The following is a 15,724-nucleotide window of genomic DNA, read 5'->3' on the forward strand; positions in this document are numbered from 1 at the left end:
TTTCTTAAAAATGAATGCAATAGTGATGGCTTTTAAAGAACAAAGAATCACTCAGGCTGACATTTCTAGAAACAAGTATTTGGTTATTGGAAGATTAACGAACAACTGGGAAGAGTTATTTTGCATCATTATATTTTCTATTTCACTCTTAGAGAAAGCAGCAAAATGTTGACGCTATTGTTTTAATGAAACTAAAAATGCAATACATGCCCTGTGAATCCTATAGCTCTTTAGGATAAGCGGTTCTTATTAGCTTAGTATACTGGAAATGAAAAAGTAACTAATCTTGAGATATTTATCCCATAGATCGCATCAGCAGCCATTATTTGCTAGCCATTATTTAATGTGAAACATTAAAATGTATTTAGAGACTTTGTAAGCTTAGCTGTCTTCCAGAGGGAGTTCACTTGAGTTCATGTGAAAACTTGTATCTCTTAATTATGCAACAAATTGTGTTCCTTTACATTGCATGTTCTATTATCCTAAGATTCTTCAATAAACAGGAGTTTCTACATTAAAAAGGCATGTTAATAATAGTCCCGAAAGTCACATACTTGCTTTCTAATTACACTGTAATTCAGCTTGTAAAGGTAATCTGAAATGGAATGTAAGCTTATCTATTATTGGCAGTGAAAGAGAATTTCATGTGAGAATTCCTTTGCAAGTATAGAAACCTCTTCAGTAAAGCAAATAGTAAAGCAATTGCCCCCCTCTCCCTCCAGGTTCTGTATGTGGAAAGAATGTCAAAAGAAGGCAGAAGGGTTCATTCTAGATAACTCAATATAGGAGTGTCCAACATTGGGCCTGGTAGGCACATTTGGCATTTTGAGAGCACATTAAAAGCACTGGTTTTTGCTTAACAAGTCTGATGGCCAAATTATTTTTGATGACAGGAAAGGTGTACTTAGATTCCTTTTTTCATTGTATGTTAAATTGGCCATAGCATACTGGAGAAGAGTATTTTATCTCCAGTCACCTGAAATTATTAGTCTGGAATAGGGCAGAATACAATAAATGTGTAAGTTAAATCTAATTGGTGTCATAAATCACAGTTGAAGAGCCTAACTAACTGAAATCCCCCATTTCTATTTAGGTGCTGTAAAACTTATAAGCTTAGCATGTGGAAATCAGCACATCTGGGCCTGTGACAGCTGTGGTGGGATTTATTTCAGAGTTGGAACTCAGCCTCTGAATCCAAATTTGATGCTGCCTGCATGGATAATGATCGAGCCTCCCATCCAGGTAAAATAACCACATTTCATTCAACTTTCAACTAGTCATTTTTTGGTATTTTGTTGAAAGGGTCTTGCATTTCTCTACGTTATGGTTCTAAAGATGTTAAAGAAGATTAAAGTTGTGAGCTTAGAAATTCTGTTGAATAGGCACACTGTCAGAATGGAGTTGGGTTGGAACACTTAGTGTGATATTCTGCTTGACTTCCACATGTAATTTCAAGGTCCAAGTATATTCATATACATGTTATTTTTCTGTGTTGAAGAACAAAATGCTTCAAGAATGTGAAGTGTGGTTTGTGAATGCCCTGGTTTGCATATGGAAATTTGATGAATTTTTACATTTGTTTTTTTAACTAGCCTGATGATGGGAATGCAACACAGATTGTGACATAACAACTAAAATTTCTTGAAGCTTGACCATCAATATCCTTGAGTTTTGAATGGAATGGAGCCTGCCCATTCCGTTTGTAATCTGAGGATTCGTAGGAGTGAATCTCATAACTTAAACGGGATCACTTCCTCCTTTTGCCCACACATTCCCTAATTGAATACAAGGCTTGTTAAATGCACATGAGGTATTTCAAGGTGGGGAAGGCCATGGGGATGGTCTACTGATGGAACAGCCCATCTGCCTAAGACCACCCATGGCCCCCCGACCCACTAAAATACCTCATGCTCCCCACAATTGGTTCCCACCCCAACCTGCTGCGCCGGGTCACTTACCTTGTGAAGATCAAGCAAGCAGTCTCCTCTCCAGCCTCTGAGCTGTGCAGATCTGTCCCCCAGAAGCTCCATTTCAGCCTGCAATGGGCCAGGGGAGGTCCACCGAGGGCTGAACGGAGGGCTGGATCAACCCCTCAGAAGCTCCATTTTGGGTGAGACCTGTGGAGGCCCACATGGAACTGCAGAGGGGTGCTTGCGGCTGAGAGTCTGGAGAGGAGACTGCTTGCTAGATCTTCTCAAGTTAAGTGACCTGGCGTGGCAGGTTGGTTGAGGGGGGAAGCAATTGTGGGGAACATGAGGCCCGAACAGAGCTTCTGAGGGGAAGACCCGCCCTTCAGAAGCTCCATTTCGGCCTGCAACGTGCCAGGCGAAGCCTTTGGAGACCCAAATGGAGCATCAGAGGGGCGGAACTGCAGAGTGATTGTTTGTAAGGGTGAACAACTGCCGCGGTGCTGCAACATTCGTAGTTTCGGGACTTGTTTGCAAATGCTAGGGGGCACTTATTGTGTAACTTTGAACATCCACTAAGTGAAGGCTTATAATCCAGGGATTACTTTCTGTTTAAAACTGCTGATACAGAATACACTCAAGGCAACCTAAAATGTTGAAAAAGAAAATACCAAGCAGACCTGCTGATATAACTGGCATTGATTAAAGCACCTGAAACATTATCCAGTCCCTGAAGCCTGAGTATTTCCTAAAAGCCTAAATCACCAGCAGCACTGCTTTTCTTTGGCATGACTCCTCCTAACAGCTAGAGGGTTAATGGCTCCCTCTTCTCTCCTTTTCCCTGCCTATGGGCCCCTTAGAGCTTTCTCACATCAAAATCAAGATACACTCTGAAAGCCATTTCAGTCATATGTTCTTTTATGTCATCATTTACTTTGTTCTGCATATGTAAGGGTTAGTAGCTGCTATTCGCTGCAGAGGTAAGCAGATAGAAAAACAGAAGAGAGAGAATATTGATTTCCACTTTGCACCTCACTCTAGTGATTACTATGCCCCCAGGTTGAAGGAGACAAGCAGTGACCAAAGCAACCAAGTTATGACTTGAAGGCATAACTTGGTTCATAGTGGTTTTATTTCTTTTATTTTGTTAGCACATGAGTTGATTCAATAGCATATAAACCCAATAAATGAAATAAGATTTTGCTTTCTTGCCAAATAACAATACAAAGCAAATAAAACAAATCTTGGTGAACAAGCAATTGTTTTATTTTCCAGAATTAAAATGTGTTTATATAATAACACCTGGTGCTATTCCATGTAAATTTGAAAATGCAACATTATCTTGTCTAAATAAATAATGTGCCAAAATTTGCTAGCTTTAATCTGCTGTTTAACCTGCAAATACTTTGTACTGAACCGTTTAGGCTATATTGAAAGTCAATTATTTTGACTGAGATTATGTTGTGTCATATTCACAGTGATGGAGATGATGTGCAGATAGAGTCTAGGATTTCTTTGAAATATGAAGCTCTGCAAGTATAATTTTCCCCATTTGATGTATTTCCTAACTTACAAATCAATTTGCCAATGAAGACATTTGCTTACTCGTTTTACACTCCAAAATTACGTTCTGCTGGCCATACTGATACAAATCATAAACCTAGTGTCATTTTGGTTAAATTTTCTCAAGTTTCTTACCTCGGCTGATGAATCTGGCTTGGGAAATAATTGGTAATTAAATGGAGGCTCATTATTAAGAATGTGATCTATTCCCTTCAAAGGTGATGGTTATAGGATGGCTTTCTCCCATGTGTAAACAAATATAATACATTTGTTTTCCATCTTGCTTGTATTGTTGATAAATTGAGAACAGGAAATGTCATGCAGGGAGTAACTAGGATTTTATGACACTATAACCCATTCTGTTTTTCTTAAAATTATAAGCAAGCTGGCTAGTTTACTTTATGAGAACTGCACATTTTAAAATCACCGGTTATATTTGATTGAAAGTTTGATTTTCTACACTGGCTTTCAAGAATCTCAAAAATAACCAATTATCTATGCTAATTCAGTTCCATACCATTTATATAATTCACTATATACTGTACTTTGACAGAATTTTTTCTTGGGATTTATAAATTAAGCCTGTTTTCTTTCTTTCCTTTTAGAAATGCAAGTACTATGGCTATAATAGCAGAGGAATTTTTATTTTCTTAATGGTTACTATAGTATATAACACTGTTTAGAGTTCTAAATCCAATCAGTATCATTTGCAAAAATATCATGCCATTATTGATCAATTTATCTTGTGCTTAAAGCACTTTGTTCATATAACCACACTTCATATGTTTAAAATAATATACGGATCATTAAGGTTAACACATTTAAAATGACTTAATCAAAATAAAAACTATCATTTTCTTCCCCTTCCCCTTTCATACCTTTACTCCTTCAAAAAAATTTCCAAACATTTGAAGGGGCCTTCCTGTAGTGCATGAAATAGAGCTGGCAGGAAAACCATTTCTCTTCTCAATTTAAGTTAAAATCCAAAAAGCAATTTGAACAACTTTTGAGCTATTTCAGCAATCTAGATCAGGGGGCACCATCCTTTTGGACCTCAGGGACCACCAAACTCATACTTTTAAATCCTGAGGACCACTAATACGAATTTCATAATAATAATATATTTAATATACATTTTTTTATTGTTTTATATTAAATATAAATTTAATATTAAAAATATATATATATATATATATATATATATATATATATATATATATATATATATATATATATATATATTGTTTTCTGAGGTTCTCATGGGTATTTGTATGTGGATCTTTGGTTGTTCGGGTTTTCTCCCGCGTAAGATTCAAAGTATCTAGGCAACGTTTCGATGAAGTCTCATTCATCATCTTCAGGCTTCTGTCTCTGGCTCTGTGCTTCTCAGAGTAATGTGAGATTGCAGCTGCTTCCTCTTTTTAACTGCCAGTGGGGTGGGACTTGATTGGGTGGGGGCTTGGCTGTGTTCTGATTGGGTGGGGGTGTGTTCTCATTGGTAGGGGTTTGGCTGTGTTCTGATTGGTTGGGGGTTAGCCGTGTTCTGATTGGTTGGAGGCGTGTTCTGTTCAGGTGGGGGCTTGGTTGTGCTCAGGTTAGTCTTAGTTGCTGGGGGATTTGAGCTGGTGAGTTGTGATCTTGCTGTTTGGCTTCTAGTTCGTGGTCCTGCTGCATCTTCATAGTGGGTGTCGGTTTGCTTCATGTATGGCTCAGAGGGGTTTGAAGTGGGTAGTGATGCAGCTGCAGTGCAGCTTCTGGTCCATGGTCGTGTCTCATTTTCTGAATGGGTGGGAGTCTGTTTTCTATATGGAAGTGTGGTGGTGGCATCTTGTGTGGCTCTCATGGGTGTGGGTCTGGTGTCCTTCTTCATGTTAGGTACTTGTCTGTTCATGAGGGCGGGTTTCCAAATGGCTGGAAGGCGGGAGGTGTCATCTCGTTTGTTCATGCTGTGTGGGCGTTTTTCTATCTCTATGGCTTCTCTGATTATTCTGCTGTTGAAGTGTTCGGTTTTGCGATAGTTCTGGTATTTTTAAAATCAATTTCATGTCCTGTGGCTTTGAGGTGTTGGACCAGGAAGAGGTCGTTTCTTCTTTTTGATTGAGTTCTTATGTTCTTCAATGCGTGCACTTATTCTTCTGTTAGTTTGTCCAATGTATGTGGTAGGGCAGGCAGTGCAGGGGATTTCGTATACTCCTTGGTTTTCTAATTCGATTTTGTCTTTGGGGTTTCTTAGGATGGTGGATATTTTTCTGTTTGTGCAGAATGCTGTTTTGATGTTGTGTTTTGGAGGATCTTGCTAATTTTGTCTGTAGTGCCTTTTATATATGGGAGGAGGGCTTTGCCGTTTTCTTGTTCTCTGTCTTGGATTTTGGTTGGGGTTTCTTTTTGGATTAGGTGGGTAATCTTCTTTCTTTGGAATCCATTGGCTGTAAGTACGTTGGTGAGAGTGTGTAGTTCGGTTTTTTGGTGTTGTTCATCGGCTAAGCATTTTGTTCTGGAGATGAGTGTCTTGGCTACGGAATTGATCTGTGCTGGGTGGTGGTGTGAGAGTGCATGTAGATAGCGGTTAGTATGTGTTTTCTTCTGGTAGATGGTGTGTCCTAGGGAGCCATTGGATCTTTTGTATACCAAGACATCTAGGAAGGGAAGTTGATTGTTGGCTTCTGTTTCCATGGTGAATTGTATTTTGGGGTGTAGGCTGTTGAGGTATGTGAGGAAGTTGTTCAGTTTTTCTTTCCCGTGTGGCCAGATTATGAAGGTGTCATCTACGTATCTGAGCCAGAGTTTGGGTTTGTGGTCGTATTTTTCTAGAGCTTGTGTTTCAAAGTGTTCCATGTAGAGGTTTGCGAGGACAGGTGAGAGGGGTGATCCCATGGGTGCTCCTTCTATTTGTTTGTATTTTTGTCCATTGTAGGTGAAGTATGTATTGGATAGGCAGTGGTTGGTTAGATCTAGGATGTGCTTGGGGGGGTTGTATTTGTTTTGGATGGCTGTCAAGGCTTCTTTTATTGGCACTTGGGTGAAGAGGGATATGACATCGAAGCTTACTAGTAGGTCGCTAGGTTGTAAGTTTTGTTTCTTTATGATCTCGATGAACTGGAATGAGTTGTTTACGTGTGAGTTGATGGATTCTGCATAGGGTTGTAGTTGTTTGGCGAGGAATTTGGCCAGGTTTTGTAGAGGTGAGCCTATGGAGCTGACTATTGGTCTGAGTGGGGTTCCTTCTTTGTGTATTTTGGGGAGACCATAAAGCTTGGGGCATCTGGATGATTTTTCTCTGGGTATGATTCCTTGCTGGATTTCTTCACTGATGGGGGAGGCTTTTATTTTGGATCTGGTAGTTTTTTCTAGGTAGGTGGTGGGGTCTGTCTTTAGGGGTTTGTATGTGGGGTCTTGGAGTAGGTTGGTTAGCTTGGTTTGGTAGTCAGATGTGTTCATAACCACTGTCGCGTTGCCCTTGTCTGCTGGTAGGATTATTATGCTGGTGTCTTCTTTCAGGTTAAGTAGTGCAGTTTGTTCTTCTTTGGATAAGTTGCTTTTGGGTGGTTTGCTAGTGCAGAGGATGTTGGTGATTTCGAGTCTGATTTTTGTTAGCATCATCAGGGTTGGTTTTGGTCAGGCTGGTTTCAACTCCGCATATGATGGTTTCTGTGTATCTAGGCAACGTTTCGATGAAGTCTCATTCATCATCTTCAGGCTTCTGTCTCCGGCTCTGTGCTTCTCAGAGTAATGTGAGATTGCTGGAAGGCGGGAGGTGTCATCTCGTGCCATTTGCCATTTGGAAACCCGCCCTCATGAACAGACGAGTACCTAACATGAAGAAGGACACCAGACCCACACCCATGAGAGCCACACAAGATGCCACCACCACACTTCCATGTAGAAAACAGACTCCCACCCACTCAGAAGATGAGACACGACCATGGACCAGAAGCTGCACGGCAGCTGCATCACTACCCACTTCAAACCCCTCCGAGCCATACATGAAGCAAACCGACACCCACTATGAAGATGCAGAAGGACCACGAACTCGAAGCCAAACAGCAAGATCACAACTCACCAGCTCAAATCCCCCAGCAACTAAGACTAACCTGAGCACAACCAAGCCCCCACCTGAACAGAACACGCCTCCAACCAATCAGAACACGGCTAACCCCCAACCAATCAAAACACAGCCAAACCCCTACCAATGAGAACACACCCCACCCAATCAGAACACAGCCAAGCCCCCACCCAATCAAGTCCCACCCCACTGGCAGTTAAAAGGAGGAAGCAGCTGCAATCTCACATTACTCTGAGAAGCACAGAGCCGGAGACAGAAGCCTGAAGATGATGAATGAGACTTCATCGAAACGTTGCCTAGATACTTCGAATCTTACGCGGGAGAAAACCCGAATAACCAAAAATCCACATACAAATACCCGCGAGAACCTCAGAAAACACACACACACACACACATATATATATAATGCTTATTTAGAACAAAATTGCAAATGCTTAATCATAACTGTGGGGCACAGCGAAGGGAAAGGAGGAGCCTCTCTCATCCTTTGGGGGGGGAAAGAGGATTTAATACTGCTGGGATTCAAAAGAAGCCAAAAAGAAGTCCCTTCAAAAGAAGAGGCTGGGAAGATCTGGATGGGGAGGAACCAGCTCCCTCTCAAATGGAAGAAAAGCAGAGGCCCCCCCTCCACCCCCCCAAAAAATTGGTCTCCTGTCATTTCATATCTCTCCCAAGTCAGAGGAAACCTCTCCCTCCTTTGCCAGGTATGGCTGCCTGGATTTGGGGGATGGAAGGAGGGTTGGGCTGGAAGCACTGAAGAAGACGGGCTCCCAATAACCAGGCAACACCCCTCCTTCGAACTCCACACAAGAAGAGGACTCCCCGAGGCTAAGATGCAGGTTTCTCCCGCCACTTCCAAGCAGAGAAGGGTCCTCCCCTGTGTGGAGGCCAAAGGGGGGAGGTGTCAAGCCCAGAAAACCTTGAGCACTCGCCTGCACAAACAGGCTGGTTGCTTAAGGCTATCCAATTAACCCAGCACTCTTTTGGTCTGGGCATTTGGTCCCCCCATCCCGCTCCATGCCAAAGGAAAGCCAGCAGGGCTTCTCCTTCCCACCTACCCTTCCCCCTGCTCTCTTCTCCCCACTCAATCCTACTTCGGGACAGAGGAGAGTGCTCTGGAAACATGTTGGCATTTTCAACACACATTCGCGCTCGCCAGCAATTCTTTGCATTTCTCCAGGTCTGGCTTGCTGAGGAGGGAGAGCAGCCATGATGTCTCTGTTGAGGGGGGAGAGCAGCCATGATGTCTCCCCCCCACCCGGCCCCGGCCATCACTATCTGGAGAAAGCACAGGAAAAGAAAGCGAACAGAAACATATCTCTTGCTGGGGCAAAAGAGCGGAGATCGGGGAAGGCACAGGCAACAGAAAGCAGTGCTTTTCAAAGGCAGCAGCTTCCGTCTTCTCTTGTCTGTACCTTCTTCAATCTCAGCTATTTCGCCCCAACGAGAGCTATGTTTCTGCTCACTTTTCCTGTGCTTTCCTCGGGCAGCGATTGGGGGTGGGGGGGGCAGTAAAGCGCTGAGAGGGATGAGAAAACTGCCACCGCCACCCCATTCTGGACCTCTGAACTGGATGGTGAGTGCAGACTTGCCCCCTCTGCCCCTCCCACCACCAGCAGCCAGTACTTTTCCTGCCCCAGGCCGTCCCTACAACCCGCGGCCATTGAGTAAGAGCCCAAGCCAGGAGAGATGAGCTGGAAGGTGCGAGAGTGCCATGCAAATGCAAGTAGCGCGGCGCTCCTGCACCTTCCAGCCATCTCCATCACCGCTTCAGCCCGCCTGTGCTGCTAGCCCTCTCTTGCTGCAACAGCACCACTATCTTGTCCTGGCCAGCGAGGGCTGTGCTGCTTTTTTCAGGTTTGCGCTCAGCCGAAGGGTGGGGGCCAGTGGGTAGGCGGGCCATGTGGATGGCGCAGCCTTGTGTTCCCGCACAACCTGAATTAATTGCTTTGGGGGGACATTTCTCTGCAGCCCACCAAAATTTTCTCATGGACCAGCAGTGGGCCGCAGCCCACTGGTTGGCGACCACTGATCTAGATCATACTATATTACACTGAAGATTAGAACACTCTTGAACAGGCAGGTTTTTCAAGAAATGCAGAGATTATTTTAACTGAAAATCTAAGCTCCTTTTATCTGCCAGTATTGGCTTAATCAGAAAATGATACAATATTGAATACTGCATTAGAATATTATGTTATGATCTCTACTGCTTTATGTAGGGGTTAATTGGATAGCCTTAAGCAATAGAAGCCTTCATCTGATTATTGCCTAGGGCTAAAGTTTTAAACATAAGCTCTCATTGTTGCAAAAATATAAAAATAAAAAAATGAATTAATAATTACAATAGTTAAGGCATTAGCCTAGAAGCTGGGAGACTATAAGGCTCACCTTAAGCACAAAGCCAGCTGGATGACCTTAAACTAGCCACACACTCACAGCCCTAGGAAGGATTTCTGCTTGCCAAAAAACTGCAGGGATTTGTCCTGGGGCTAAAAATTTAAACAGAATCTCTCATTATTGCAGAACTATTATAATTAACAAATGAATTGGCAATTAGAGCCACTGAGATGAAAGCTAGGGCAGTCCCAGTGTTAAACAAGATGATACTTAATAAAACACTTGTTGCCCTATATAGGGAGAAGGGATAAATGATGCTGTTTTCAGTGTGGGATTCCCCCCTCCCCCTTCCACATAAGCCTCAGTATGCGAACATGAAGGTCGTGATTTATTTGCATAGGAAAGAAAATCTTAAGCAGGGAAAGAAAAGTGAAATAGGAGTTATACTCTGGGAATAAACTTTTAACAGCCTGGACCCAAATCTCAGAGTATGCTCAAGTAAACGGGAGTATTTAAGTGAACAGGACATACATTATCTTTCACATCTAAGATTTTTAAGACCTGATGATGTTTGTATTAACAATTCTGTTGTTGAAGCATACCATCGATATAAACAGTTGTTTTCCCAATCCCTCTTAAACAACTATCTGCCTAAAAAAGAGACAAATGTACCAGCCTATGATGTTAGGGTAAATGGAATAACTCACCTTTAAAAAAAATCTAAATAAAGGAGAAAGGTTAGATTAACACCTTCATCCCTAGAGTAGAGCTTGGATCTATAAAAAGGTTTTAAGATGATGTGCATGTGTCAGTGGGAACACGTGTTCAGAGTAAATTTTCCTTAGGGCACCCGAGTTCTACTTTGAAAATGAAGTATGTAAAATGAGATTGCAGGATAAGGTCAATGAGGGAATATTCTCATTATAGCAGCAATTGGGCAGTACTATCCTGGAAGTATGATGGAGCTGCAAATTGTATTTTTGTAAAGTGAAACTCCAAATACCTTTAGCAGCTGGTTTTACTCTCACTCATTTTATCTTCTACTTAATTGCCTACTTGCTATATTTATATATATTACTAATCTCTGCTATTAATTTTTTATTGGTTCAACAATTTTAGCTTGCTTTTCTTTAAAAATAATCCCAAATCATGGTAATAAAACTGACAAGTTAAATCACTAAAAATTTAAAACAATACAAAATTTTGAAACATATAGCCATAAAACAGGATTTAAAAAATTGAGATGTGCTAAGTAAAACTGTAGTATAAGTTCTGCCAAAAGTCAATCAATAGATCTTTAATTGTACTAAAAGCTAACTAACTTGGTGCTAGCAATAATTAAACAAAGAAACAATTCCATCATTGGTGTGCTTATATCAAGAATGGCTCTGGTTGTCACATAGCAAATGAATGATGAATGCAAGAATTATGCTGTACAAAGAATCCTACGTTTTCTACATTTCCTACATTTTGACCATTAGTAGCTCAGATTCTTGTAGAGAGCTTAAGCTTGCAATAAATCTTTAAAGTCCTGATTTACCTGGCTTGACACCATATACACCAAAACATGCCCCTCCCCCCCACAAGTTTCTTAATGTCAGGCTTCAGTGTCTTCAATATTGTTATTCATAATAAAATAATTTATGTATAGATTTTAATGCAAATATGGCCTTATTTGAGCAACACCATAATTAAATGTAGAACACATTAAGGAGAGGTAAACAACTTGTAGCTCAGAGCTGTTTATGCACATCAGTTGTAACCCTCCCCCAGCTTCTCGGGAGCAGAATGGTTAATTTTAGTGGGAATTTATGCATCTGAGTGGCAGATCTCTCTCAATCCAACGTTGCACCACTAAAATCTGACTATTTTATTACTGAACATTGGTGGCATTAATTTTAGCTGTTTAAGTATGGGAATGTAAGAGGGTTACAGTTCCCATTCCTGCTCTTAATATTGTCCTCAAAACTGGTCCAAAATTACCACATTCCAGTGATCTATATGCAGAGGAATACTTTGCAACCTCCATTCAGAAAATTGCTGACCTCTGTTTTAGGTGTGTTTAAAGGATGAAATAATAATGTCATTTCTTTCTACTGAAGAGGATAAAATTGGAATAGACAGGCACAAGTAGTAAACTGCAAGAAGGAGGCTATATTCTTGGCAGCCTTCAATTGGATGCTTTTTAAATAGTTGAACTTCTGATCATGTGGCTTTCATCCATATTCTCAGTTATAAAAGAGAGATTAAGTTGTTTTGTGATTAAAAGAAAGGATTAAATAGGCTGTCTACTTTTCTCCCCCTTTAAAGCTCCTTTGCATTTAAAAAGGAGGGATTAACTATTTGGAAACATAATTTAAGTGATAATGTAGAATTAATCAGAGCTTGAATTTAAGAATAGCTAAAAAAGCAGGTAACACTTAAATCATTCTGCTTTTTAATGTTAGTTCCTTCATTGTCATATACAATAAATAAATAAGGTTTAAGGTAGCCTTATGGTTCATAAAGCAAATGAAAAACACTGAGTGATGATGGTGAGTGATGAAGGATGCTGGAAATCCAGACTTGAATTTGGACTATCAGATCAAGCTATACATTTTATTTCTGCTAGAATATAATTAGAGACCAGTTTGATATAGTGATTAAAGATGCCAGGCTAGAAACTGGGGGAATATGAGTTCTAGTCATGCCTTGGATATAAAAGCTAGGTAGGGAGAGTCACTTTGTCTTTCATCCCTGGGAAAAAGCAAAAAATAGTGTTGGGGTAACCTGTACCTCTGGAGTCTCAGTTGAATAGAGTTCATGAAAACTTGTATGCCCTTTTCAGGTTTGCTGTGCAAAATAGTAATGAAGAAACAAAAAGGTGATGGAGGCTAATGCAGTCAGAACACTGATGGAACTCTCTGTATGATTGAAGGCATTATAAATATAATTTCATGAATTAAATGCATAGAACCAACTTTCCTAGTTAGTTGGTTTTCAGATAAGATGGAACATGCTAATAAAAATTGTGTTTCATCAATGCTAACTATACCAGGAAGGTCTCCATAAATCTAAAAAGTTGATTTATACAACAGTATGCATCAAATAATTTGTAAAAGTTACAAAATGGCATCTTAAAAATAAGAATCAACTGATTCCATAAATTGTGGCAAAAAAAACCCACAATAATTTAATCAGCTTCACATGAATGGGAAATACCCATATCTCAGAAAAGGAATTCTAAATTTGGAAAGATTTTGAAGAGTGAAGGCACTATTTAAAATTCAAGCAATATCTTTTGAAATTGATAGGTAAAAAAGTCAGGTTGGCAAGATGGAGTAATAGGTGGTCTATATGACTAGATTTAATAATATGTTAAAGGACTGGGCTAATTTTATATTAATGTTTTATGGATATATTCTTAGTTTCTACAAATACTATTCACTTACACACTGTCCTATGTATTCATGTATTTATTTCACTAACTATAAACTATATTTAACTGCTAGATTTTGGGTTGTATTTTATGGCTGTTATTCCCATAAATATATGTACATATAAAAAACCTTTGGATTGGGTTAGAAAAGCACCATAAGTAATATAACTTGCACAAAATTTGTGATCCATGTTCTGAACCATTGATTTCCCTAAACATAGTTTTATTTTGTACTAGTTGAAATTTCTAATAATTTTCTCCTTTTTTACCATTTGTGCATGCTTATTGGTGGAGGAGTAAAATTGAACTTACTGAAATTGCATTGAATATATAGACATATAACTACTTATTTAGGTGACGTTGAGATTTTCTTTTTCCAGAATTGACTAATTTGATCAGTGGTTTATCCATTTATTTATTTTCCTTCCTTCAGTTACTTTGCCAATTCACAAAATAGGATCTGTAACATCAAACAATATGTTTTACTTTTGTAGGCAGCCGGAGTTCACTTGATCAGAGTGTACTCCAGTCCTAATGATCAGAGTCTGTGGGCCATTGACAACAAATGGAACATTCATGTGCGCACTGGAATTACAGAGGAGATGCCAGTAGGCACAGATTGGGACCAGGTTCCAGGTAAGATTACTTAACGAATATAGGTTTTGGTTGTAACTTGAGTACAAGTAGTTCTCAACTTACAACCACAATTGAACCCAAAATTTCTGTTGTTAAATGAGATATTTGTTAAGTGAGTTTTACCCTATTTTACGACCTTTCTGGCCACAGTTGTTAAACGAATCTTTGCAGCTGATAAGTTAATAACCTGGTTGTTAAGTGAATCTGGCTTCCCCATTGACTTTGTTTTTCAGAAGGTTGCAAAAGGTGATCACATGACCTTGGGACACAGCAACAGTCATAAATATGAACCAGTTTCCAAATATCTGAATTTTGATCACATGATCATGCAGATGCTGCAAAGGTGGTAATTGTGAAAAACAGTCATGTCACGTTTTTCAATGCCATTGTAACTTTGAATAGTCACTAAATGAACTGTTGTAAGTGGAAGACTGTCTGTATTGCCAATGCTTGGACCTATCTTAATTAATTTAATTAAATCTTTATAACACATTTTGTCTGATTATGTAACAAAACCTCCTTTCTCTTCCAACATCCTAAATTGTGGCACTCCTCACAAGATGTTGTGAGGCCCAATAGATTAAAAAGAAATAAATGGACTCAAATATTTCATGGAGCGTACACACAGTTCTTAGCAGTGAAGATAAAAAATGTATGAAGCTACCCTTTTTGTAATGCTTTGTTTTCCTTTATTCTAATGATTTGTTTCTTCTGAATACATTATGCATAGTATCCATCTCAAAGTTTGTACCTCAAATGTCCTGGCTTTTAGGGCTTCAGGCAAGTGAGTTGGTAATAAGCATGAAGACTGTATGGGCACGTTGTCCAAATGGAGATATAGCACGGCGATATGGAATCACAGATAAAAACCCTGCAGGTGATTATTGGAAGAAGATTCCAGGAAATGTTTCTTGTTTGGCAGGTGAGTCTATCTCTATCTCTCTCCCTTCCTCCCCACATTAGCATGTTATTTGGGGGGATAATAGCAGGAATTTTGTTTATTCAGGATCAAAAAGGTGAAATATACTAGCTATTCTAATCAATTTTATCTTAATTTCACACAACTCCTCTCTACAGCTAGATTTTAAATCCCCCAGACAGCCTTAAAGAGATCACATTTAATTGTTTTGATTTTTATTTGGATTTTTATTTGCCATTGGCTTAACTTCTTACTGTAGGACACATGAGCCATTCACTACCAAAACAAATCATGCAAACAGATATCAGTACACAAAGTGATATCAAGCAAATTCTATTCTAACAACTACTTTCAACTGAATCATTGCACTTTTTCTGTTTTCTGTTTATTTTTTAATTTAGACAAAGTTGGAAAGAAAATGAGACTAAGTTTCTTTCTCCAATCTTAGTTTACAAGTTTCATTTGTTATTGATTGGTTGCACACACAGCCTGATTTTTAGACTGAATTTGGTATTTTAATCTACCTTTCCAGTCCTTACCAAGGACCTAGGATAGGCAAATGTTGCTTTCTGGTATTAAAGGTAGCATCGCAGAATGTAAACTGTTCCAAATACAGCAGCTGCCTTTTGTAATTGATTGGTGGGGATTTTGTCAGTTTCAGTGGTATCCAAATAGCACTCCGTTGTTATTTTTGTTAGTACAAAGACATTAAATCAATGAGAAAAGTTAATGCTGACCACAAATCCCATTGATTTCAATGGCCATATTCTTAAATATAATTCAGCCTTAAATTTTTCTGGTTGGAGATAAATTAGATTTCTTGAGTCACTTGTTCTTCTATGTTGTATACTAAAACTAATTTGCTGTTTCTGTTTCCC

At 39.6% G+C, this 15,724-nt stretch overlaps 1 protein-coding gene across 1 annotated transcript in view; it reads left to right on the forward strand.

Annotated features, from left to right (window-relative positions):
- Window positions 1–15,724, forward strand: part of TECPR2 (tectonin beta-propeller repeat containing 2) — a 47,116-nt gene that overhangs the window by 29,259 nt on the left and 2,133 nt on the right. Inside the window, exons 17-19 of the mRNA XM_026698531.2 lie at window positions 1,094–1,242; window positions 13,786–13,927; window positions 14,700–14,849. Coding sequence (XP_026554316.1) covers window positions 1,094–1,242; window positions 13,786–13,927; window positions 14,700–14,849 — 441 coding nt within the window. The remainder of the gene's footprint in view (window positions 1–1,093; window positions 1,243–13,785; window positions 13,928–14,699; window positions 14,850–15,724) is intronic.

This window comes from Pseudonaja textilis, chromosome 1 (genome assembly GCF_049901715.1).
Source record: "Pseudonaja textilis isolate UNSWEBS1 chromosome 1, rPseTex1.2, whole genome shotgun sequence".
Classification (NCBI taxonomy): Eukaryota; Metazoa; Chordata; class Lepidosauria; order Squamata; family Elapidae; genus Pseudonaja; species Pseudonaja textilis.